At 44.1% G+C, this 22,491-nt stretch overlaps 3 protein-coding genes across 3 annotated transcripts; 1 reads left to right on the forward strand and 2 right to left on the reverse strand.

Moving 5' to 3' along the window:
• Positions 1-5,380: 5,380 nt before the first annotated feature.
• Positions 5,381-8,595, reverse strand: LOC310809103 (uncharacterized protein). The gene is made up of 3 exons (XM_083676258.1): positions 7,487-8,595; positions 7,229-7,346; positions 5,381-6,894 (listed from the first exon to the last, which is right to left on the reverse strand). The coding sequence occupies exons 1-3, from the start codon at positions 7,501-7,503 to the stop codon at positions 6,646-6,648; spliced, it is 384 nt and encodes a 127-aa protein (XP_083532384.1). The 5' UTR covers positions 7,504-8,595; the 3' UTR covers positions 5,381-6,645.
• A 431-nt stretch (positions 8,596-9,026) lies between these two features.
• hid1a (HID1 domain containing a) lies at positions 9,027-17,369 on the forward strand. The gene is made up of 19 exons (XM_083677890.1): positions 9,027-9,155; positions 10,074-10,223; positions 10,909-11,079; positions 11,680-11,796; positions 12,369-12,475; positions 12,599-12,712; positions 12,855-13,062; positions 13,193-13,249; positions 13,346-13,486; positions 13,589-13,679; positions 13,864-14,015; positions 14,203-14,281; positions 14,572-14,736; positions 14,982-15,209; positions 15,419-15,570; positions 15,702-15,788; positions 15,970-16,061; positions 16,185-16,343; positions 16,454-17,369. The coding sequence occupies exons 1-19, from the start codon at positions 9,090-9,092 to the stop codon at positions 16,515-16,517; spliced, it is 2,400 nt and encodes a 799-aa protein (XP_083534016.1). The 5' UTR covers positions 9,027-9,089; the 3' UTR covers positions 16,518-17,369.
• Positions 17,370-18,260: 891 nt separating this feature from the next.
• On the reverse strand, positions 18,261-20,682 carry otop2 (otopetrin 2; the record flags this gene model as incomplete). The annotated part of the gene is made up of 6 exons (XM_083676443.1): positions 18,261-18,431; positions 18,600-19,447; positions 19,586-19,719; positions 19,822-19,880; positions 20,004-20,140; positions 20,331-20,682. The coding sequence occupies 6 exons, from the start codon at positions 20,680-20,682 to the stop codon at positions 18,261-18,263; spliced, it is 1,701 nt and encodes a 566-aa protein (XP_083532569.1).
• Between the last annotated feature and the right edge of the window lie 1,809 nt (positions 20,683-22,491).

Below are 22,491 nucleotides of genomic sequence, written 5' to 3' on the forward strand. Positions count from 1 at the left end.
TCATGTCTATAATGAGATCATTGCCGGGTTGTCACTCACAGTGATGTGAATCACTCACTCAGAAATTCTTGGAGGATGTGTTACTGAAGAGTGGTTGTGAAAGCTTCGGATGAGAAAGCATGTCCTTGTTTGTACTGTGAAGGGACATCTTATTTTCTCTTATCTTACATTATTTCTCCTCATATCTCCTGCTGGTGTGGTGATTACTCGTATTCTCATTTCACTGACCTTGTAATTGGTCGAGTGTAAACAAGTGTACACTTTATTCTGTGGCATCTATGCTTGCCTCAACGATCATGTTGAAGCCCAAGCAATACTGTTGTCCAACAAACCATTGCCATTAGGCTCACAGGTTTTTACCACATTCTCTATCGATAATACAGAGTCTCGATAAGTGTCTTAAGCTTATATTCTTCACAATTCTGGTGTTCACATTTAGCCTCAACAGGCCATCCAGTTATCATGGCGTTAGATGCTTTTACAGCATTCCTCTCTTTATGTTCTGCAGGCTTTTCTTTACCAATGCATGCCGGGCTGTAAAATGGGCCAATGAATGGCCATGAAAACTTTGTGGAGCACTCAAGGCCTTCTACCTTGTGTTGATCTTGGAGGAACCCAGCCTCCCTCTCTGAACGAGGTTGGGGCGCAAAGATCTGCCTCCCTTTTCGCAAAACCAGTGGGGAGTCCAAGTCTTCCAAACTCTGCTTTGCTTTTTGTTTAAGTGTCAGAAAACAAAGAACCTCTACAGCATGGAAGAAAAAACATTGAGAGATGTTGAGCGGACTGCCCAGTCACAGTGATGGCCTTGGTTTGGCATTCAACAGGCCAGTGGACTGGGCGGGGGGTGGTGAACAACAGGAGGACTTGAGTGACTGCTAACAGACATGATAAATGTGTTTAATAACTTCAGTATGCTTAGTTAGCGTCCCTTCAGGATTTGTTGTTATTAAGACCCAGTTCTTATTATGATGACCAACCTTTTCATCGTCCCCCACACCGTGCTGGGCGGAGCGCAGACAGTCACAATAAACACAAGTCAAAAGCCCCCTGTATTTCTGCTGATGTCGTCGAAATGTTGATGGTACCAGGATGTCTCATTCTAGAGACCACAGAACAGGAGCTACAGAACATGAGACCTGCACGTGGATGAGAACGGGATGAGGAAGAGTCCAATCCTCTGGTTATAGTATCTGACTTGTTGAACCTGTTCAATTAGCCCGCTTTTTCAACACATAAAAAGCAGTGGACGAGTCCATTAGTATCTACGGTAAATTACATAATATTACATTAGCCAGTCTACTAGACAACAAGATCACATGTTTGTGTACTGTAGATAGCAGTGCCATGATAGTTTTAATGATCTGCTCTGTTCCCATTACCCACAATGCTAGAGGACGGGGAAAACTCTTCTCATTACATTTGGGACTGTGGGAGTCATAACAAGAGTTGTTCTTCTCACCACTGATAGAGAAAATGAGAATATTTGATTGTACATCCTCCTCTTTGCAAGCAACAATCACCTACCGCTCTCCCCTTAGTATGTCTAAGTAGCCTTAAGCTTTTATACAGGCATGCATTTGGTTGTGCATGTTTTATTAATTTAGCGATGAGCTCAGCTATTGATGGTGTTGGCGGCCCATGGGTTCAATTAGGATAATACAGGGAAAGGAGAAGATTATGGGCGGCTATTTAAGTGAGGGTATATCTCTTCTTGACAGTTATGGTCCAAATGCAACAAATTGCACCTCGGTGGCAGGCTAGGCACTATGAGGCCTTACTGTGAGAGGCTCCATATGACTCCTCTCCTGATGAGACACACTAGGCAGGCAGGGTATTTGTATGGAGGAACGATGTCAGGCTATTGGTGCTGTTAGCCTGCCTTTACCGGCCTGACACGGGCTTGAGTGCACTCTCTAACAGCGGCATATTCCCATTCATCTAATAGGCTCCATTTAGAAAACAGCAGTCTATATGATGGTACACTGGGTATATGTTCGAGCCAGGCACTCCTTAACATTACCTCTCTGCATGTATCCGCCTAAAACACCACATCCTTGCTCCTGCCTCTCTTTAGATGAAAGACCCCAGACATCGCATGGCTCAAAAACAAATTAAACACCCAACCATACAATTACACTGTTGTGAAGGTGGGATCTGGCAAGTTGGTTTAGTTGGGGGGGACCATCTCGCATGGCGCCATAAAAGAAGGAATTGTTGAACGTAGGAAAACGAGAGACCTCTTTCAGCGTTCCGCTCTTTGAGGGTGAACTTTTATTGTGATTGATTAGGGCCTTGACTCTGGCTTTGCTGTGCTAAGAAAACAGTCTACTGTAGATTGTCTCTGCTGCACATTGTGTGAAATTGAATAGGGAGGCCATAAAGTGGAGGGAGCCGGAGACACTGACACAAGCACCCTGAAACCCGATGGTAACTCAGCACCCAGACCAGCTGAGAGCATTAGCAATGCAGACAGAAGTGCTCTACAGAGAGTGTGGGGCCTGTTTGCTTTCTTTACTTTGCTATCAGTGGGAAATGGGGACTGCCTGGGCCACTTAGACAGCATGTAAAGCCTACAGTCTGTGAGATAACCCAACCCACCCCTTCTCTCCACTCCCTTGTAACACATGACCCGGTCCAGTGGATGAACTTCCTGACTGCAGACAGAGAGAGGGTCCCATCACACAGCATCGTTTTGGTATTACCATTAGTAATAGAACAAGAACAGGAGACCTGGTTGTTCAGGGATTGAGAGAATGGGTGGATATTTGGTGAAAACCAACTTATCTGTCATCTTTAAAAAAAAAACATCCATAAACCTGACCCCCTCACCCTGCCCTGCCCATGTCTGCCTTCCAAGGCGTTCAGCTGCATTCCCATTCCCTGCCCCTATAGACATGCCCGGGCAATGGGACACTGCTAACTTGACTGGTGGGTCATTAATTCTTAGGATGGGCAGGGGTGCAGGAGGGTTGGATTTTGGGTTGGGGGTGAGAGGGGAGTCGGGCTGGTGGCAGAGCAGATGTTTGTGTTGGCTGGTGTGGGAGGCCCAGTGCTTTATATGCCAGCCCATTGACCATCTCATGCCAGCCAACAGCTGCCCAAACACATTTTCCCCCAGTCTGGCACAGGGAGAGAGAGAGAGAGAGAGAGACTAGATACACTTCCACCACCACACCCAGTCCTCCTGTCCCCTTATCTCTAAATCCATCACTGGTCACTATGAGAGTAAAGGCATACTTGTCTAATTACACCCAGGTCTTGAAATTGGAGATCAAATGCTCTGGATTACAAAGAGAAATAATTACGTTTCACCTGCCAAATCATACAAAATTAAATAAACTTTCACTGCACAGCTTTGATTTCTAATACTTTCGAGATTGTAGAAGAGCTGGACATGGTAGCAGAAAGGACACAGGAAAAGCAAGGCATTGGCTGTAACCCAGATTTTTGCTGTTCATGGTAAAAATAAAACAATGTATGCGCATACATACACCCCAGAACAAGGACAGTTCATTTAACTCTCTCCTGCCTCTCTGCACGACTGATAGAAGCCATTCATCACAGACGCCCACCTTCATGTCTGTGTGCTGCACAGAGAGGACAATGGAAAGTGTGCTTGTGTGTGTGTGTGTGTGTGTGTGTGTGTGTGTGTGTATGTGTGTGTGTGTGTGTGTGTGTGTGTGTGTGTGTGTGTGTATGTGTGTGTGTGTGTGTGTGTGTGTGTGTATGTGTATGTGTATGTGTGTGCGTGCATGCATGCGTGTGTGTGCGTGTGTGTGTGTGTCTATGTGTGTGTGAGTGTGTGTGTCTATGTGTGTGTGTGTGTGTGTGTGTGTGTGTGTGTGTGTGTGTGTGTGTGTGTGTGTGTGTGTGTGTGTGTGTTTCTAAAAACAGCTTCAATTTGTATTCAGTGTTCCTCTACTTATATAAGTGCATTTAAAACTACGCTCTGATCATGTGCTACAATTCTGAGAGTTAGGATACCTTTCATCCAGTGTATTCTCAGAGCCTGGCACCATCTTGTGGTTGTTGGAGGAACATCTGTGCTGATAGAACAATACATGTCCAAGACCGAAATACTGTGTGGTGTGAAGTTTGTCTTAATATAACAGCAATTCACTGGCTTGTACTATAACCAGACCCAATGTGTGAGCAATTAGCAATGTTTTTTTTTGTTCTGTTTACTACACAATACCCTGGTTGTTCTGTGCTTCTTCTCATCCCTTGTATCAAGTAATGCCCTCATCTCATTCCCAAATTCTGTCACTTAACGCTGATCCCGTGGTGTAGTAGTGTGCCACTGAGTTTGGTATGCCACGCCTCATGACTGGACTGGGGTGACCAGACATTCCAGTGACAGACAGGAAATAAACTCAGCTTTGTCTAGCCGGCCAGTCTGAAGATAGAGTCTAGACTGAGCTTTCCTCTATGGCTCTATTGCACTTATCTCCCTCAATCACATGCCTGCAGTGACCTGTTATTTAGAAGACTGGCAATTAAACCACAAGGTCCTTATCATTTTCATTAACCAAATAAAGAGCTCTGATTACCAAATAAGGCCTGTATGTTTTACAAATTCAATTAGCTATTTAGAAATATTTATTCAAGCTGCTGGATGCAAGCCTTAGTCACATGCCTAAATTAATTAGCACTTAAATATAAAAGCCTGAGCCTAAATGGAATGTAATGCTTGTTTACTAAATTGATGTGAGGTTTATTGCCAGGACAAAATTCTCCCTGAAAAAAGCTTGTATGGCTGAAACATTTTCTTTTCTTGTGTTCAATCCTTTTGTTTTGCTGCATGATTTGCTGTTATAATGAGAGGGTATGAGACATTTGAAATGGTACCTCCAGGACAGGGCACCAACTGTCATAATGCCGATACCTAATCATGGGTTATCATTGACACAGCCATCATTTCTATCTGAGTACAGGGCAAGTATGTGGGATTCAAGAGAGGCTGGTAATGAGGACTCAAAGTAGAAGGTAAGGTAGCTGTGGTTACGTGGGGTGCATTAATGTACGTAATCTGTTACAATGTGCCTGTGACAAGACAAGGACATGTAGTGTTCTAATTAAAGGGACCTTTCACTGCTCCTCCTTCAAACACAGGTCAGATCTCATTAATGTTGGGCTCAGTGCATGGGGAGTCATTCATTACCCTCCAAATGGGAGAAAATAGATATTCCTTCAGAATATTACTTTGTAACAATAGTATTAAGATGATTTACAAAAAGAACAAAGTAAGAGCAGGGGCTTTATTAGGAAGAATTCTAATTGTTTCAACCATGGATAATAGCAACCTAGATACTACAAAAACAATGTATGAACAAGGGAACATAACAAAACAACGCTTAAAACAGACAAAGGCTTATTTCATTTATTGGTTGATTAACACACGCCACAAACATTTCTTTGAAAACATCTATCTTTATTTTCAAATGTAGGTGAATAAAAAAAAAAAAATCCAAAACTTCAATGGCAGGTAAAATGTAATGTACAATTCTAAATACAAAACAAAAAAAAATTGTCATAAAAATAAACCACATCTTCAAAACGCTTTTGATTTCTGATAGCACACCAAACACAGTCTTGAAAGAGGAACAGTTGAGCTCGCTACCCAGGAGCAGAGCCAGAGAATCCCTCTTTAGGATAAGGGGGAGAAAATGGGACAGTCTTATGGTCAGTGCTCTTTATACCTGGATGTTCAGTGCAGTGCACAGAGACTGGATCATACAGCAACCATCATAAGGTATAGCTCTAGCCAGAATCAAGTAGTTTGTTTGCAATGAGGACAGTTTTTAGTGGCTTAAACCAAACTGCAAACAACTCAGGGCTTAGGGAATGTACAGTACTATCCTCCCTGAAAAGAGATGTTTAGCTAGGGCTGTGTGCGAAGCCCCAAACCCCGCTCTTTTCCATAAGCAGGGCACACAACAGAAGGTACATTTCTTTGCATGCTCACTTGTCACATCTACCCGGTCCCTTCCTCATTACAAGGAGAGTTGAAACATCCTATTGATTAAGTTCCACTACGATCTGATTCTGGATAGCTGTTGCTAGACCCCTGTAACAGTATGGAAGCAACAAGATAATCCAAGTGCAAATCCTCACTGAGACTGATCCATGTTCTCCTACATACATAGTGCCTCAGTAGCATAGCCAAACACCAGTAACCCCATAATAAGACTAAACAAGTCAAATAGACCGGCCTAAGATTATTTGGTTGCATTTCTGCAGCCCCACCCATATCACTATCTTTCAGCCATGAACTCACATTGGAGGACAAAACATATGGATTCATCAACAATCACTCACTATGAGGCTCTTTGAGCAGCATGTAAACCAGACTGGTTAAAAAAAAAAAAAAAAAAAGGGAGTCACAAAAAGCTTCAGTTTGATCAAACAGTTATTATTGCTAACATTATGAATACTTTGTTTTATTCTAATTAGCCAAGTTTAGGTACTACACCAGGGACTAGTCTCCATCCACAGATATGCAGAGAAAATAGGGCTGTGAGTTATTATGGGAATTGGAGATGAGGGGGGGTAGAGCTGAGTGATGTGATCCACCATGTAATGCTCTGGCATGCCTAGGGCGTAGTCCTCTCCTGCCCCTGAGAGAGGCATGCTTGGTGAGGGGAGTCATGTGTCTCTGGACTGGCCTCGGCTCTGCAGGCTCTGGAAGTGGGCCTCTCGCAGGATGCGGTTGATCTGGTGGTAGGAGACCAGGTTCATGGGACCAGCTAGCTCTGAGGAGTGAGCTGAGCTGAGGGGACTGCAGGGGCCAGGAGCGCAGGGGGCCCCCAGGCTGTCCACAGCACACTGACTGCTGCTGCTGCTTCCTACAGCATGCTCTGGACTACTGATCCCACTGCTCCCACTACTGGATGACTGGAGGAGGAGACAAGCATTAGCACAGTGCTCACCAACCACGGTAATAGCTTCTCATTGGAAACAATGTCCCATCAACCTCAGATAACCACACAGAATACTTTTTATTTTAATTTTATTTACTCTTCTTTTTTTACATTGAACCGTAAACTAAGCAAACTGCTAGCTGTGTGGTAGTTCCAGTGGCATTATTGGTTGTTACAGGAAGAACTGTACCACTCTGACATTACAATACTGTTGCCCCTAAGAATGCGAGGTTAAGGGGAGTAGAGATGGAGCGGATTGACAACGGAAGGGAAAAGTAAAACACTTCTCTTCTCCTTGGTGCTGTTACCTCAGAGTCCCAGGCATCCCGGCCCAGCTCAGGAGAGAGGGGGTGAGCTCTGCTTGACCTCTTGGCCAGAGGCACCAGCTGGCCGTTCTCCTCATCGCCGCCACTGCGCTGGCGTTTCCTTTGCAGGGGTTTAAGAGATACACACACACTTAAGAAAAAATGTCTTTACACACAATGGGTTACACATTCTGAATGTCACAGGTTGCAAACCAGAATGGATCTAGACATAAGCCTAATTGAGAATTAGAGTCAACTCACCTGTTGTCAGTTAACATATGACAACGTCAAGTGCAGCAGTCTGAGACGAATACCCTTACTGTTTTTCCAAAATACCAAGGCTTGAGCTGGGGCTGTGTCCTGGTCGATTGGCACCAATGACTTGGTTGTTTTTCTGTCTTGGGCCTAATGTTACTCTGGCAATCAATAAATGATAGCTAGCTTACGCTGTGGCAATTAAACTAATGTCCCTGTCATGAGATAGATTTGAACTACCCCTGGATACAGTTGACCAGTGCTAAAGATATAGCTAACACAAAGGAGAAGCACACCCTGGCAGACACTTGCCGAAAATGACAGTTCAGCCACTTCAGATGCTAGCTAGCTTGCCAGCTACTGGTAACAGGGAATCGATATCTAAGATGCTAATGGTATACTAGCCATGTTCGCTCAAAAAGACAAATAACTGGTCAGTTAATAATCAAGCAAAATCTGAATCAAATTAGCTGGGAAGAAACGAAACCAAATCGTTTCTGACCTTAGTAAGACTATTATCCAAGTTAGCTATACAAGAAGGCCCCCCCAGACTCAGTGCTAGCAAGATAGCTTAGCTTTTAGCGAGCTAGCTTTCCCGACTGAAAAACAACAAAAGGAGGAATTGCTGAGATAATATAGTAAGCTGCCTCACATGCCAGATTCTCCAGGTAGACAACTCGCAAAGGGAAAGAAAAATATACCGATAGACGGCTAGATTTCAACAACGTTTTGCCGGTTTCCACGCCCAAACATCCCTATGCCTGGCTAGCAAGCTGCTGTAACCTTTGACTCCTTCAAGTGACAACCGCTGCTGTTTACATGACACTGCGACTGCGCAGTAAGGACACCGCTAAGCGTGACTAAAAAGAGCTTACCTACAAACCTATAATAAACCAACTCAATACATTATCAGTCTAATAGAAAACATATTTATATGACAGTCTTGAGTCTTCACTGAATTTGCATGCCACAGAGAGTCGACTACTTGTCAAGGCAACAGTTCCCATGTCTTGTGTTCCCTCTGCCACATGATGTCGCTGTTTACTTAGCCCAAAACGATGGTACAAATCTCAAAAGTCTTTCCTTGATTCCTCGCGTTCTCTGTTCTCGTCTCCTTCTCCAAACTCATTGGAGAAGTAGGTCTGGGGTTCCTCCCGTCCGCCCATCTTCTCCAATGCGTTTTGAGAAGGAGTTCGGGAGAGAGGACGCACGGAATTAAGGACATACTTTGAAGATTTTACACTATCTAGTTGCAATGATATATTGTAACAAATTCAGTGATATCGCCACAATCAAGCACATATATCCACTTTTGATCAAGCATCAATGTGCTTAAGTTAAAGCATTCTGCCATTAATAGTACACATCAAAAAATGATTGATAAGCCCAAAGTATTATATCAATTAGAGAGGATGGAAATATATTTTATTCACCTTATAATTATCATACATGTAGATTGCTTGTTCAGAACCCGGAAGTTTACAGCCAAGTGCACTATCCAACCAATGATGTAAAAACGCCTCCGCGAATGACTCAAACGTAGGAGGAGGTGTATGAGATTAGGTTGGATTCGCGGCAGCAACGCCGTACAGCATAAAGGAATATCAAAATGGGTAACACCGATTCTAAACTGAATTTTAGGAAAGCAGTGATACAGCTGACAACCAAAACACAGGTAGGTTTGACATATTTATATGGCATTGAGAAATATGAGGATAATATCAAAGAGCGACGACTGAATAAAGCGCACCAGATGGTACAAGTCCAGCATCACTGAGGAGATGGGATGTAGAGCTTGATAGAAAAACAGAGCTTGCACCGATAGACAGTCGACCTTTTGCAATTTATGTTTGTAATGGTTGCCATATGACTGCACTCGCATGTTGTTGTTTTTTGTTCTTGTTTTATTTTTTTTTACTGTTTAAGGTTGCTGTTATTACTATGAAATCCTACTCTCCGGTATCAGTGGTTGCCCCAATTACATTATTCTACGGCATTATTATAGGGTATTCTGTTTTTCATTTTGTGGAAAAGTAATGTCCTCCTAAGCCTATATAATCGATTATGTAAACAATGAAGCTCACAGCAAAACATCATCAGCTGATGACACAGGCCTGATCATCGATGAAACGAATAACACTATTGCTTCTTAGTACTATTTTTGACTTGGTTTGAAATATATTAATTTATTGTTAGATGGCATATATACTATCCATCTATGTTAGAATGACGTATTTGAAAACTACCACCGCCCCCAGATGCGGCAGGTGGACTGTGCAGAGATTACAGCGAGCAAGATCATACTTCCCGTTGTCTGTGTGCAATTAGAAGAAGTTAACATTGTCAACATTGTCCAGCTGTGTGGTTAGAGTTATGTGAACAACACTGAGCCTATTATGTAACTCACATCACAGATTGAACAAGTTGTTTACAATTATTTCCACCCTTAATTCTAGATGTTATCGTAATTAATATGCTTTATTTGTTGATACTTTATATGTTGAATACATTGCACAGTAATAATGGGAGATGGGAGATGGGAGATGGGAGATGGGGAATGTAGTCTACAAGCAACCGTGTTTATTCCCCACAGCCAGTGGAGGCCACAGATGATGCCTTCTGGGACCAGTTCTGGGCAGACACTGCCACCACTGTGCAGGATGTATTTGCCCTGGTGCCAGCCGCAGAGATCCGAGCTGTTCGAGAGGAGTCCCCCTCAAATCTGGCAACCCTCTGCTATAAGGTATGAGATGTATAACTGCAGAGAGTTGCATTAAAACATTCAAACTGAGAAAACTCAGATATTCATTTCTCATTTGATATTCTGGGTTTGAGGTAGCTCACTACTACAAGCTGAATACTAAAAGCAAATGTTTTGCATTACACAGTCATGCAATAACATTATTATGAAACAATGCACGTTTTTGTGAGTGCCTGACAGAGGTTTCTGTCAGTGAGTCAGTGCCTACTGCTCTCAGATGCAGGAAAGAAGCGAGGCGCCCTCCCTTCCCGTCTGCCTGTTTCCTTTTGAAGCTGCCTATCAGAAACAAAACAGACAGACTAGGGGTGTAGTGGTCCCTAATGGAACATGGGGGAGGACCTTAGAGAAGCCCATGGTACTGAGTCATGTCTGACATATTCATTCACCAGAGGTCTCAGTCTGCTGTAGTGTTTGCCTTTGGGAGGGTTTTCATCCACATTAAAGAAATGTTGATTTTATTCTTTCACTTGGGTTCATAAATGTTATTATACCATTCAGTAGCTGTGTATTGTGCTTGCAAAATATCACTGTTGCGTGTCATTTGTGCATGTGTGTGTGCATGTGACTGCGTGTGTGTGTGTCTGTGTGCATACATGTGTGTCTTCATGTGTCTGCGCTTCTGTGTGAGTAGATGCTTCTGTAACATACACCCACGTTTCTGCCTCAGGCAGTGGAGAAGCTGGTACAGGGGGCAGAGTCAGGGTGCCCCTCAGAGAAGGAGAAGCAGATAGTCCTGAACTGTTCACGCATGCTGACCCGCATCCTGCCCTACATCTTTGAGGACCAGGACTGGAGGGGCTTCTTCTGGTCCACTGTGCCTGGTGCTGGACGGGCTGGGGTGAGTGGGCGTCGAAAAGAGAAGGAATATTAGATTAGGGATGCACTTTTCATCCATATAGCAGACTAGCCAATCCTAACCTCATATGACTGCAGATCAGGCTACAGTGTATGTTGACAATTTTTTGACCAGATGACTAGTTTTCTGACATGTATTGGTCAGATTATATCCATTCCTCCATTTTAGAAAATGCTGATTGGTGAACACCAGCAAAATGCCTGCCTGTTTATTTGTAGTGTTTCTGCCTTATTTGTGGGAGGGAATGGCTTCTGTTAACCAAGTAAAATCCTTCAACCACCTACCTATTTGTTTCCCAATCTAGTGGGTAGATTTCACACAAAAAATGGCCACCATTGTTCCATAATGAAAGTGTTTTCCCAGTGTTTTTCCTCTCTGGAAAGATAAGAGGAAACTTATCTTAAAGTGAATTGAGGCTACAGCTCCTAGGAAGAAATTCTTGTAAAGGAAACGTGTATACATGTGTACTATAGTACTGTTCGTTTTTAAGATTATGGCTATACTACAGATGATAAAGAGAAGCTAGAGGTTCATAGTCATCCCTCTGCATGTCGTCCCTCTCTCTCTCTCTCTCTCTTCCAGACAGATGAGATGGATGATGATGAAGGAGCTCGTCCCCTGGCTGAGTCTCTACTCCTGGCCATTGCTGACCTGCTTTTCTGCCCTGACTTCACGGTGCACAGCCACAGAAGAGGCCCAGTGAGTATACGCCCTCTCACTCAGTAGATCTTCCTCAGTACCATTGAATAGATGATTTCATACTCTTTACATATTTTTTTTAATGACTGGCAATTGCTCATCTGCTTCTGTCAGTGGTATTTTAGGCAAACATCGTAATCAAGTTTCCTCTGCTCTTTCAAGGCTAAATAAACATAGAGGCAGTTTCCTTGTTCCTGGTGGTTGACAGCCTCATTTGACTTGTCAGACAAGTTTACAGAGATTTCAGTTTCTAAAATGAGTCTTACTGCTCTCTCCAGGAAGAGTTCTCTTGGCACTGATCATCTGGAATAGAATGCTTAAAAAGACTTCCCCACTGCAGCCTATGGGGAAACTTTCTATGAGGAAATGTGCTCTACATTTCACATCTGTCATGCATATCCTGCTTATATCTACCTACAGAACCTGTTTGTGTTGTATAGTCACAGATAATACAGTATGGACTGAACATGTACAGTGTTCAAGTACATACAAATACATGGTATAGGTAGGAATATGAAATCTTTCTCTCAGTGGTTGGGTTGAGATTGATAGTCTTTTGATGTCACACACAGGACTCAGTGGAGGATATGCAGTCCATAGACAGCTGTGAGTACATCTGGGAAGCAGGGGTGGGTTTTGCCCAGTCCCCTCCACTCAACTACATCCATGACCTCAACAGGTGAGTGAGAGCTGCTGAGGGACCTTGTGTTCGTGTATGTGTCTGTATTTCTATATTATCTATGACTCTCTCTTTCTCTCCTTCCATTTACTCAGCATTTACTGTATTTTCTTGCACTTTCAGGACAGAGTTGTTGAGGCTGCTACTAACCTGCTTCTCAGAGGCTATGTACCTGCCCCCCTCAGACAACAACGTCCTAAACCCCTGGGTGACCTTCTTTTGCTCCACAGAAAACAGGTGAGAGAGGTGTACACACACACACACACACACACACACACACACACACACACACACACACACACACACACACACACACACACACATCCAGAATTCCTATTTTCAAACAAGTGTCACACATTGTTGTTATCTCTGTCCCTAGGCATGCCCTGCCTCTGTTCACCTCTCTGGTCAACGTGGTGTGTGCCTATGATCCTATTGGGTATGGTATCCCCTACAACCACCTGCTTTTCTCCGACTACCGTGAGCAGCTGGTGGAGCAGGCCGTGCAGATCCTCATCGTCACTCTGGAGCATGAGGGAGGGGTGGCCCACCGCTCTGCCTCCCCCTCCAGCATGGATGACCAGGAGGTAAGAGAACAGGACAGGACCTTGTTGTGGCCCTTAGGGAAGGGTGGATGCATACGGATACCAGGAGAATGGGAAATTCAAGTTTTTGTTTTTATTGCTGAGAAAAATGTCTCTGTCTCTGTTTTTGTAGTCTGCTGGCCCTGACAACCTGTTTGTGAATTACCTTTCACGAATTCACAGGGAGGAGGTAATGCGCTTTGCTTCGTACATTTACACGTTTCCTCCAGTAGTGGTTCATTTCAAGTGCAGACTTTTCTAAAGGTTGTCTCCACTGTCTCCCCAGGACTACGACTTTGTGTTGAAAGGCCTGGCTCGTCTGCTGACCAACCCTCTCACTCAAACCTACCTGCCTAACTCCACCAAGAAGATCCAGTTCCACCAGGAGCTGCTGGTGCTCTTCTGGAAGCTGTGTGACTTCAATAAGGTAGTTAGTATACCACTGCATAGGATTATTATTGTGTTGAATTGCTGCTGCCCTATGACAGTTTTATGATCCATACCCACTCCTCTCTCCCACCCATTACAGAAGTTCCTGTTTTTTGTGCTGAAGAGCAGTGATGTGCTGGACATCCTGGTACCTATACTGTTCTACCTGAATGATGCTAGGGCTGACCAGTGTGAGTACATGGTGAAGGGATTGGAGTGAGTTTAAGGCAGTGCCTGTGGATGTCTGCTTTATGAACATATGCCATGGTTGTATTTTTGGTTGATAGTGTGTGTTTCACATGTTTGTTAAAGTGTGTATGTTGTGTGTATGTTGTGTGTGTGTGTATGTTGTGTGTGTGTGTGTACCTGCTGCAGCCCGCGTGGGTCTCATGCACATTGGCGTCTTCATTCTGCTGCTGCTGAGTGGGGAGAGGAACTTTGGTGTCCGTTTGAACAAGCCCTACTCCATCCATGTGCCTATGGACATCCCAGTGTTCACGGGGACCCATGCTGACCTGCTCATCGTGGTAAGACTCCGCAGAAAATAGAAATACAGTACACACGCTATTGTATGGCTGTATTGGACTCATTTAGCCAATATTATAATCTCTCTGCTGTTAGGTATCCGGTTAGTCACTGGAATGACTACTGCATATGCTTCTATGAAGCCATTCCACTGATTTATTGTGTGTACCTGACTCTGTATATCTTCAGGTGTTCCACAAGATCATCACGAGTGGACACCAGCGTCTACAGCCTCTCTTTGACTGCCTGCTCACCATTGTAGTGAATGGTGAGTAGCATCTCCTTCTCCTGGTTGAAGATGCACACTGTTTTGTTTTGTTTTTTAACATGGCCCTCACTAAAAGTGTTGGAATTGTTTACTGTACACGACACCTCAACCAGTCCTTGGATCCATTTGAACCCCAAATAGATAAAGTCATAATGTAATTTTCGGATGAATGCCATGTGCTTTACAACTGCTCTACAAGCTGTATCAGCTTGTAGAGCAGTTCATTCTACATAAACCTATAGTATGTGATGTGTGTATCTCTAAATTATGATCCATCCTCTCCTCCACAGTGTCTCCCTATCTGAAGAGCCTATCCATGGTGGCAGCTAACAAACTGCTCCATCTCCTGGAGGCCTTTTCCACCAACTGGTTCCTGTTCTCCGCCAACCAGAACCACCACCTGGTCTTCTTCCTGCTAGAGGCCTTCAATAACATCATCCAGTACCAGTTTGACGGTGAGACTGCATGGGCTCTCTGTCACATCTCCTTTCAGCATGGATTGTAGTTCTGACACCAAAGCAGACACCAAAGTGTGTAGTCTTGTGCAGAACACTTTGTTACCCTCTGTGGTACTGTATGGCTCAGCATCATTCACTGTCTTGCTATGAGACTATTAGGAGAGTATGTGTTTGTGTGACAATCTTGATTTAGACATAGCTCTCTTGTTTTCGTTAACCTATACTTTTTTCTCTGACCTCAGGAAACTGTAACCTAGTGTATGCCATCATTCGCAAGCGTAACGTGTTCCATCAGCTGGCCAACCTGCCCTCTGACCCCGCCACCATCCAGAAGGCCCTGCAGAGGAAGAGGAAGACACCTGACGCTATTTCCCGCACCAGCTCCCAGGAGACGGTCTCCATGGAGGGATCCCGTCCTGCCGTCCCTGCAGAGCCCGGAACACTGAAGACCAGCCTGGTCGCTATACCAGGTGCACACACACACACACACACACACACACACACACACACACACACCCTTTTCAACCATACCCACTCTAAACACTATGCTGAATGTAACCTCTGGGCTGTCCTATAAAGATAGTTCCAAAGGCCCATCCATAGTTCCCACCAGTTACCATTCAGGGGTGTTTCATTCGATATAAACTGATGTTATTGTCTCTCGTGACCCTGCCTGCAGCCATTGATAAACTGACAGAGCAGTCCCAGGTGTCAGAGGATGGGACCATGGTCACAGTGCCAAAGACCGATCTTCCACAGACCCCTCAGTCGGATCACAGTGCCATTGCAGGGGCCAGTGACACAGAATCAAATTCAGGAAGGGATAATGAGGTAAGCGCTTTTTGAATGTGTGTGTGTGTGTGTGTGTGTGTGTGTGTGTGTGTGTGTGTGTGTGTGTGTGTGTGTGTGTGTGTGTGTGTGTGTGTGTGTGTGTGGAACTCATCCGTGTTCTATTTTCGCAGGATGTTTTCTACACTGAGGCAGAGATGGAAAGAAGACGTTTGTCAAGTGTGTCCTCTGCTTCATACTGGACACCCACACCAGACTGGGTAAGTAGGTTTTAAGCAACCCTTATCAGCCTCAAACTGAGACTCTCTTGATCAGAAAGAGACTAAACCTTTGATCTAAACTCCAGTCTATGCCCCCTCCCACCATTCAGACAGTCCTACCCCCTTTGACAGCTGTCAGTGATGACTCACAGGCTGATCAGATGTGTCCACTCCCCCTCAGGTTCTCTCCTGGAAGTGTAAACTCCCCCTACAGACCATAATGCGCCTGCTGCAGGTGCTGGTACCTCAGGTGGAGAAGATCTGCATTGACAAGTAAGACCGCACCACCATTCATCTTAGTCATGAGGGCTATAAAGGTTTCAGTCTCGGCTAAGATGCCTTTGACATAAAGCATCACCAGATGATCATATGATGTGCTCTAATTCTCCCTCCCAGGGGCTTGACGGACGAGTCTGAGATCCTGAAGTTCCTACAGCATGGCACCCTGGTGGGCCTCCTACCCGTCCCTCACCCCATCCTCATCAGGAAGTACCAGGCCAACGCAGGCACTGCCATGTGGTTCCGCACTTACATGTGGGGTGTGGTCTATCTGCGGTGAGTAGGGCATGGCAGCTGAGTTGTTTTCATTACCAGTACGAACAGGATAGCAACTATCAATATTGTTGTCTAGTGTATTTCCCTGAAACCTTCATTTGTGTTTATAGCAACGTGGACCCTCCTATCTGGTATGACACGGATGTCCGTCTCTTTGAGATCCAGAGAATGTAGACAGGAAGGTGTTGTTGACTCATAATGGGACTGGATGGTTTTGTGTGGTCTTTTCCCAGCCATTCCTACTGGCACCCTTGCAAACCTCACCATGTTCTAGCTTCCTCATCGTCATGCTTTACCCCTCACACCTCCACTTACCCTGGGCTGCACAAGTGTCATGGGGAAGAGAGCCGGGGAAGCTCACACTCCCAAAACAGGGAGGGAGTTGGGATTGATTTGGCTGGTTGGACAAATATCTCTACTGTCAAATACACTCTCAGACCTCAAGACCACAGAATGTCTGTCTGTCAAAGCACTGAGATACAGGAGTGTTATCAACATGTTTTCCCTTTTTCCTTATCATGGACTCGATGTAAATGCTCTACGTGAAAATGCTAGTTTCATAGGGATTTTCACATATTTTGCTGAAGGGAAGTATGGGAGACATCAACATAAATGTTTAAAGATAGAGTGCTGTGAGATTTTTCTTGGATAGCATTGATATTTAACATTCATTATTTTCACAAGTGAAAGGAAGACTGTGTCATGCTAGAAGTGAACTTGCACTCCTCAAACGAAACGTTAGCTACTGTTATGTTCCTTGTAATGTGACGATGTGACAATGTATTTTTTCTGAAATTTAAATGGGACATTATTACCCATTCAAGACTAAGAGAACCCAATATCCAAACTGACTTGGTGTTACTGCTTACAAGTATGCCTCATTGTCTGACTTCTATGTACATTTGTTATATTTTGTCTGCATATCAAATCTGCAATTATCAACTGTATATACTGTGCTTGATGTTAAACGTAGTATTTTCTCTTAAATTATACTGAAAATAGTTCATAAATTATTCCAACAACGGCTTTTGAATTCCATTATTACTTTCATAATCATATACTGTATAGTGTTTGAAAATAATTTTCGACATGTCCTATAGATTATTTTCAGTGGAGCAGAGCTATACTAGTATCATGGAGACATGCTATGGTGACATGCTCCTCAGCTATTCCCCACTCTGTCCATAGGTGGCAGTGTGATCCCTGTGGATTGTATGAGACAGCCAATACCACTGGTTTGTGACTGCACATGACAGTTCTCATTTGTGGCTATTGTGAATCACTCAATGACTCCCAGAAAGGACCTGATTTTCATGTGCCACGTACACAACTCACACAGTTTTACCATAGGGAAATACATTATCGAGTACATGTAACATGTTTAGCTGTCGTCTGGTGCAGATATAACAGGGTATAAATCATCTCAGGTGGGTGGCATGTTATATGTTTGTTATGTGAGGCAGTGAGATCATGAGTGGACAGGACAGAAAGAGGAAGAAATCCCTCCAGCTATTGTGTGACCGTTGTGTTTAGAGTGGGAACAATATACTGTAACTGGTTAAAAGCATATTATGTTCCAAACCTCACAAAATGATTGCTGTACAATATGTCATGAAAGTGATTTATAACATAAGTCATCCCTTATAAAAGAAAGCAATACATTTATAATGTAACACATTATTATTATAATTACAATTAAATATTTACAAAATATAATGTCTTAAGTACAACACAAATGTCCATGATTCCACACCATTATACATAAACATCATTGTATAATCATCTTACAGTAAAAGTTCTAGGGCTTGTATAAAAAAGATCATATCGCAACAACAAAACAAAGAGGTAGTATAAAAAAATCAGCTTTATACAATGTCAGAATAGTTGCTGCTCTTTGCTTGTTTTCCAGTGGAGATTTTATGAGGTCAGGAATACCTCAAAGAGACTGGCAACTGAGTGCATGCGGTAAAAGATTCCGAAAGGGAGTCCTATATTCACAACTGCAGCCCACATGTTGAACTTGTAGAATTCTATCCCGATCGGGTTGTCGAACTGGGGGCGGGCACCAAATGCTGGCATGATCCAGAGCTGCCAATGAAAAAAGAGCAAAGATATAATTATTATTTTAGTAAAGATGTAATAATTATTTCTTCCTTTCTATTGCTTTGTTTTAGCATGCTACAATCATTCCCTTGTTAAGAGTGTGAGAAGAGCAGTGGTGAACACACAAGTAAGGATAGGACAGGAGCTACTCACGATGATGTTGCAGAGTAGCAGAAAGACACAGATCTCTTTTAGGGCCCTTCTCTTCCAGGTGAATCCATGATGAGGGGCAGAAGAGTGGGTATGGATGTCGTCCGTACCCACTGGTACCGTGAGGACTGGGCTGGACATGGTCTTTATAACTGGGAGGCTCTGCATGTCTCTGTTGGTCTGGAGGACATATGGGTTCGAGAACACATTGGCCTGGTGGGTGTCATTGAAGGGCTCTCGATGGAGGCCCTCGATGATGAAGACATTCTGCAGGCACAGCTGGACTATGGTCAGCAAGGAGCAGACCAGATTGAGAGCGTTGAGGTAGCCCTTAGCCCCGGTTGCCACAACAGCCACAATGGTAAAGTAGCAAATAGTGAACTGTCCCATAGAGGCTCCTATCAGCAGCCCCACGTCCAGGCTCCGGGTTGGGTTCTTGTCCGACACATGGTCCCTCTGGTCCAGCTTGTAGATGGCGCAGCCCGCCACGGTAGCCAGGGACATGAGGGCCACACACACTGTGTTCATCACGTAGTGTATCAGCAGCGCTGTGTCTCTCTTTTCTTGGTCGTCCTTCCCCATGTCTATCTCGTATATGACAAAGGTGGCCAGGCCTGCCACTAGCATGACCAGACCTGCAACAGGGCCTAGCAGCACATCCTTCACGCAGATGTGGTGATGGTGGTGGTTGTGCTCATCCACCAGCCTCCCCACGTTCTTCCACATGACATAGGCCATGGCGGAGGCGAACAGGCTGTACTCTATGTAGAAGGGGTACAGGTAGTAGTATGCCTCCTCAAAGACACCACAGGCAGAATGGCTGCAATGACAACTGCTGTCAGCATTAGTGGCTGAAATAAGAGAGAGAGAAGCGTATGAGTTGTAGTTTGTTTCTGCAAAGTAATTCAATTCTTACACATTTCAAACCTTCTCAGTATACTGTTTTAGTATACCACAACTAGGGGAAGTTTCTGAGGAAGATTCTCTACCTCTTAGGTACAGGCTTCGTGTGGACCGTGTGTGGTTGCCACCCTCTGGGAAAACTGTCTGGTGGATGGACTCCTCAGTGATAGCTGCCACCCATAACATCAGATTGGTGGACAGGGTCAACATCAGGCCACAGCTTGAAAAAGGGAAATGCAAGAGTTATTGACCAGCAATGGGAGGCAAGAGATCCACAAACAAAGTTTACAATCAATAAATTACCTAATTCAGTTACCCTTACCAAGTTATATTCCTTTGTAACTGCACACAGTCCTTTGCATGGAGCCAGAGGAAGTAGGTCTGAAATAGATCAGAGTTATTATAAGATGGTCATATATCCCATACACCAATAAATCACCCCTCACTTACAGTCCTATTGTGAGAGCCTGAGTTTATAGCAGGTGTCATCATTCGGGTACTCACCTGCACAGCTATGAATACAGCCTGCACAGCAGGGAAGACTATCTTCACAGCGGAGTCACAGTGCATGTAGCCTACATAGTTAGCTATCTTGAAGACATCCATGAGCAAACTGCAAATGCCAAACAGCACTAAAGAACCTAAAGAAAAAAAAACATAAAACATTCAGAAACAGATTCCAAATCAGAATTGTCGTACTAATTCAAAACAATGGACCGTTTGTTAGATAACTATTTTCTCATAATGCTATTCAAATTCAGAAGAGAGATTACTATCAAAACCTGTCTTAACAATATACTGTACACATGTATTTGTAAGAGGGTATCTTACTCCTGAGCCACACAGGTCCAGCATGACCATCCTTATAGAGAACAGCATGATCCTCTCTGGAAGTGTAGACAGTGTAGTACAGCATCCAGCCGGTGGTGAAGATGAGGAGGATGATGAGGAGGATCTGCAGGTCGATGCTATTGATGGCTACTTCGTTGAAGGCACTCCCGCTGACCAGAGCACAGCCCAGGATTAGGATGTTGACAAAGATTATGCCAGACAGCAACCAGCCACGGTTCCGGCCCTTCTCCCTCACTGTGCCTCCACTGGGAAAGTGGGCCGGAGAGTGGGTCATGCACTGGATGGTGGACTGGTGGGCCTCCTCAACTCTCCTCTCATCTTTAACCGTCATCTTGCTGTGTTGAAATAAAAAGCAGATGGTCAAGCCATGATGTTTCAATCAGAGATCTATCCGTCAATAATGTAAGATGCTGTCAGTTTACATCAAGCTTGGTGACCCTCAGTGACCCAGCCCTCAGTGACCCAGCCAGCTATTTTTTAAATATGGAGAAATTGTCATTAAGAGATCAACATGATATTCAGAATATTGTTTTGTTTACAATGACTCAAATAAGCACAAAACATAAATTGTGTAAAAAAAAAAAAGCGCAGACCAACTGGCAGGCATTTTCACATATTCAACGTGTCCATGTCCCAGTCTATAATCCCCACCTGCCTCAAAGCGACCACCATCCTTCGTCTCAACAACTACCGCCCTGTGGCTCTCACGTCAGTCATTATGAAGTGCTTTGAGCGTTAGTCAAGTCCCATATAAATTCCTCTCTAACGGCAACACTGGACCCCCTCCAATTTGCATACTGACCAAATAGATCGACTGATGATGCCGTTGCCCTCACATCACACACTGCTCTACCTCACCTGGACAAGAAGGGCAACTATGTAAGAATGCTGTTTATCGACTACAGCTCAGCATTCAACACCATAGTCCCCTCCAAGCTTAGGGTCCGGGATCTCAACACCTTCCTGTGTAATTGGATCCTGGACTTCCTGAGCGGCAGACCCCACTCTCACTCTCAACACGGGGGACCCCCAGTGCTGTGTGCCCAGTGCCCTGCTGTACCCACGACTGTGTGGCCACACTCAGCTCCAACAGCACCATCAAATTTGCTGATGACACCACCGTGGTTGGCATGATCTCCAACAAGGACGAGACAGCCTACAGAGATGAAATAAATGTCCTGGCTGGCATATAATAATCTCTCTCTCAATGTCAGCAAAACCAAGGAGCTGATCGTGGACTTCAGGAAGGAACTGGCAACAGCCATCCCAGTCACGCCCTGTTCTCCCTGCATCCATTGGGCATTCAGACCCGGACCAACAGGTTCCGGAAGAGTTTCTACCATCAGGCCATCAGGTCATAGTTTCTTCCCTCAGGCCGCCCCCCCCTGCCCCCCCCACCCCGGTATTCCACCTCAGGCTCCTTCTCCCCCCTCTCCCCCATGGACTATGCCTACAACCCCCCCTCTGCTCAGTGACATTGCACTCCACTGACACTGCACTCTTGCACTATACACTTTACTTACTACCTACTGCTAAATATTCTGTATATTTTTATTTTACTGTATTACTGTTATTACCGTTATTTACTGTCATTACTTTTAGTGATTATATTTATGTTTACTTTTTATACTTATTATACTGTATTGTCGATGTTGATTGATGTTGTAGAGCTGCTCTGTCTCAAGCATTTCATTACATTGTATACTTGTATAGGATGTAACAACAAATAAACTTGAAATTTCAGATTGTGCCATAAAACCAAAATCTTTTGGAGGTCAAGTGTTCAGTAGGTAGGCTCACTGGTAAACCATAAATGGCAAGGTCAAATCTTCCTTGTCTGATTAAAGCTTCATCAACACCTAACATCTAGTAACCCAGCTCATACCCCAATGTATAACCAGTTGTCAAACTCGTCCAAGGTATCCTACAGTATGACAAGAGTGATTTCTTATCAAATTATGCTTGGTTTGCGTGGGGGCCAACCAATGGAAATTTGGTAGACCAGATTAACAGGGTTTGGTTCAATGGAAACTAACAAAGCAATCATCTCAATTTAATTAATCAAATGTATCAACAAACATTGGTCTTATTCACTGGAGTCAATGTGCCTTGTATCCTAGGGCATTCTACACCCTGTGAA

Source organism: Argentina silus (assembly GCF_951799395.1).
Source record: "Argentina silus genome assembly, chromosome: 9".
Classification (NCBI taxonomy): domain Eukaryota; kingdom Metazoa; phylum Chordata; class Actinopteri; order Argentiniformes; family Argentinidae; genus Argentina; species Argentina silus.

Bases quoted from the DNA above. Each gene is read 5' to 3' on its own strand.
- LOC310809103 (XM_083676258.1), bottom strand. The intron at 6,895-7,228 runs GTAACAGCACCA...CTCCTCCTCCAG, and splicing joins GGGATGCCTGGGACTCTGAG to TCATCCAGTAGTGGGAGCAG.
- hid1a (XM_083677890.1), top strand. From the start codon at position 9,090: ATGGGTAACACCGATTCTAAACTGAATTTTAGGAAAGCAGTGATACAG. The intron at 12,713-12,854 runs GTGAGAGAGGTG...CTCTGTCCCTAG, and splicing joins TTTTGCTCCACAGAAAACAG to GCATGCCCTGCCTCTGTTCA. The intron at 13,487-13,588 runs GTAGTTAGTATA...CACCCATTACAG, and splicing joins AGCTGTGTGACTTCAATAAG to AAGTTCCTGTTTTTTGTGCT.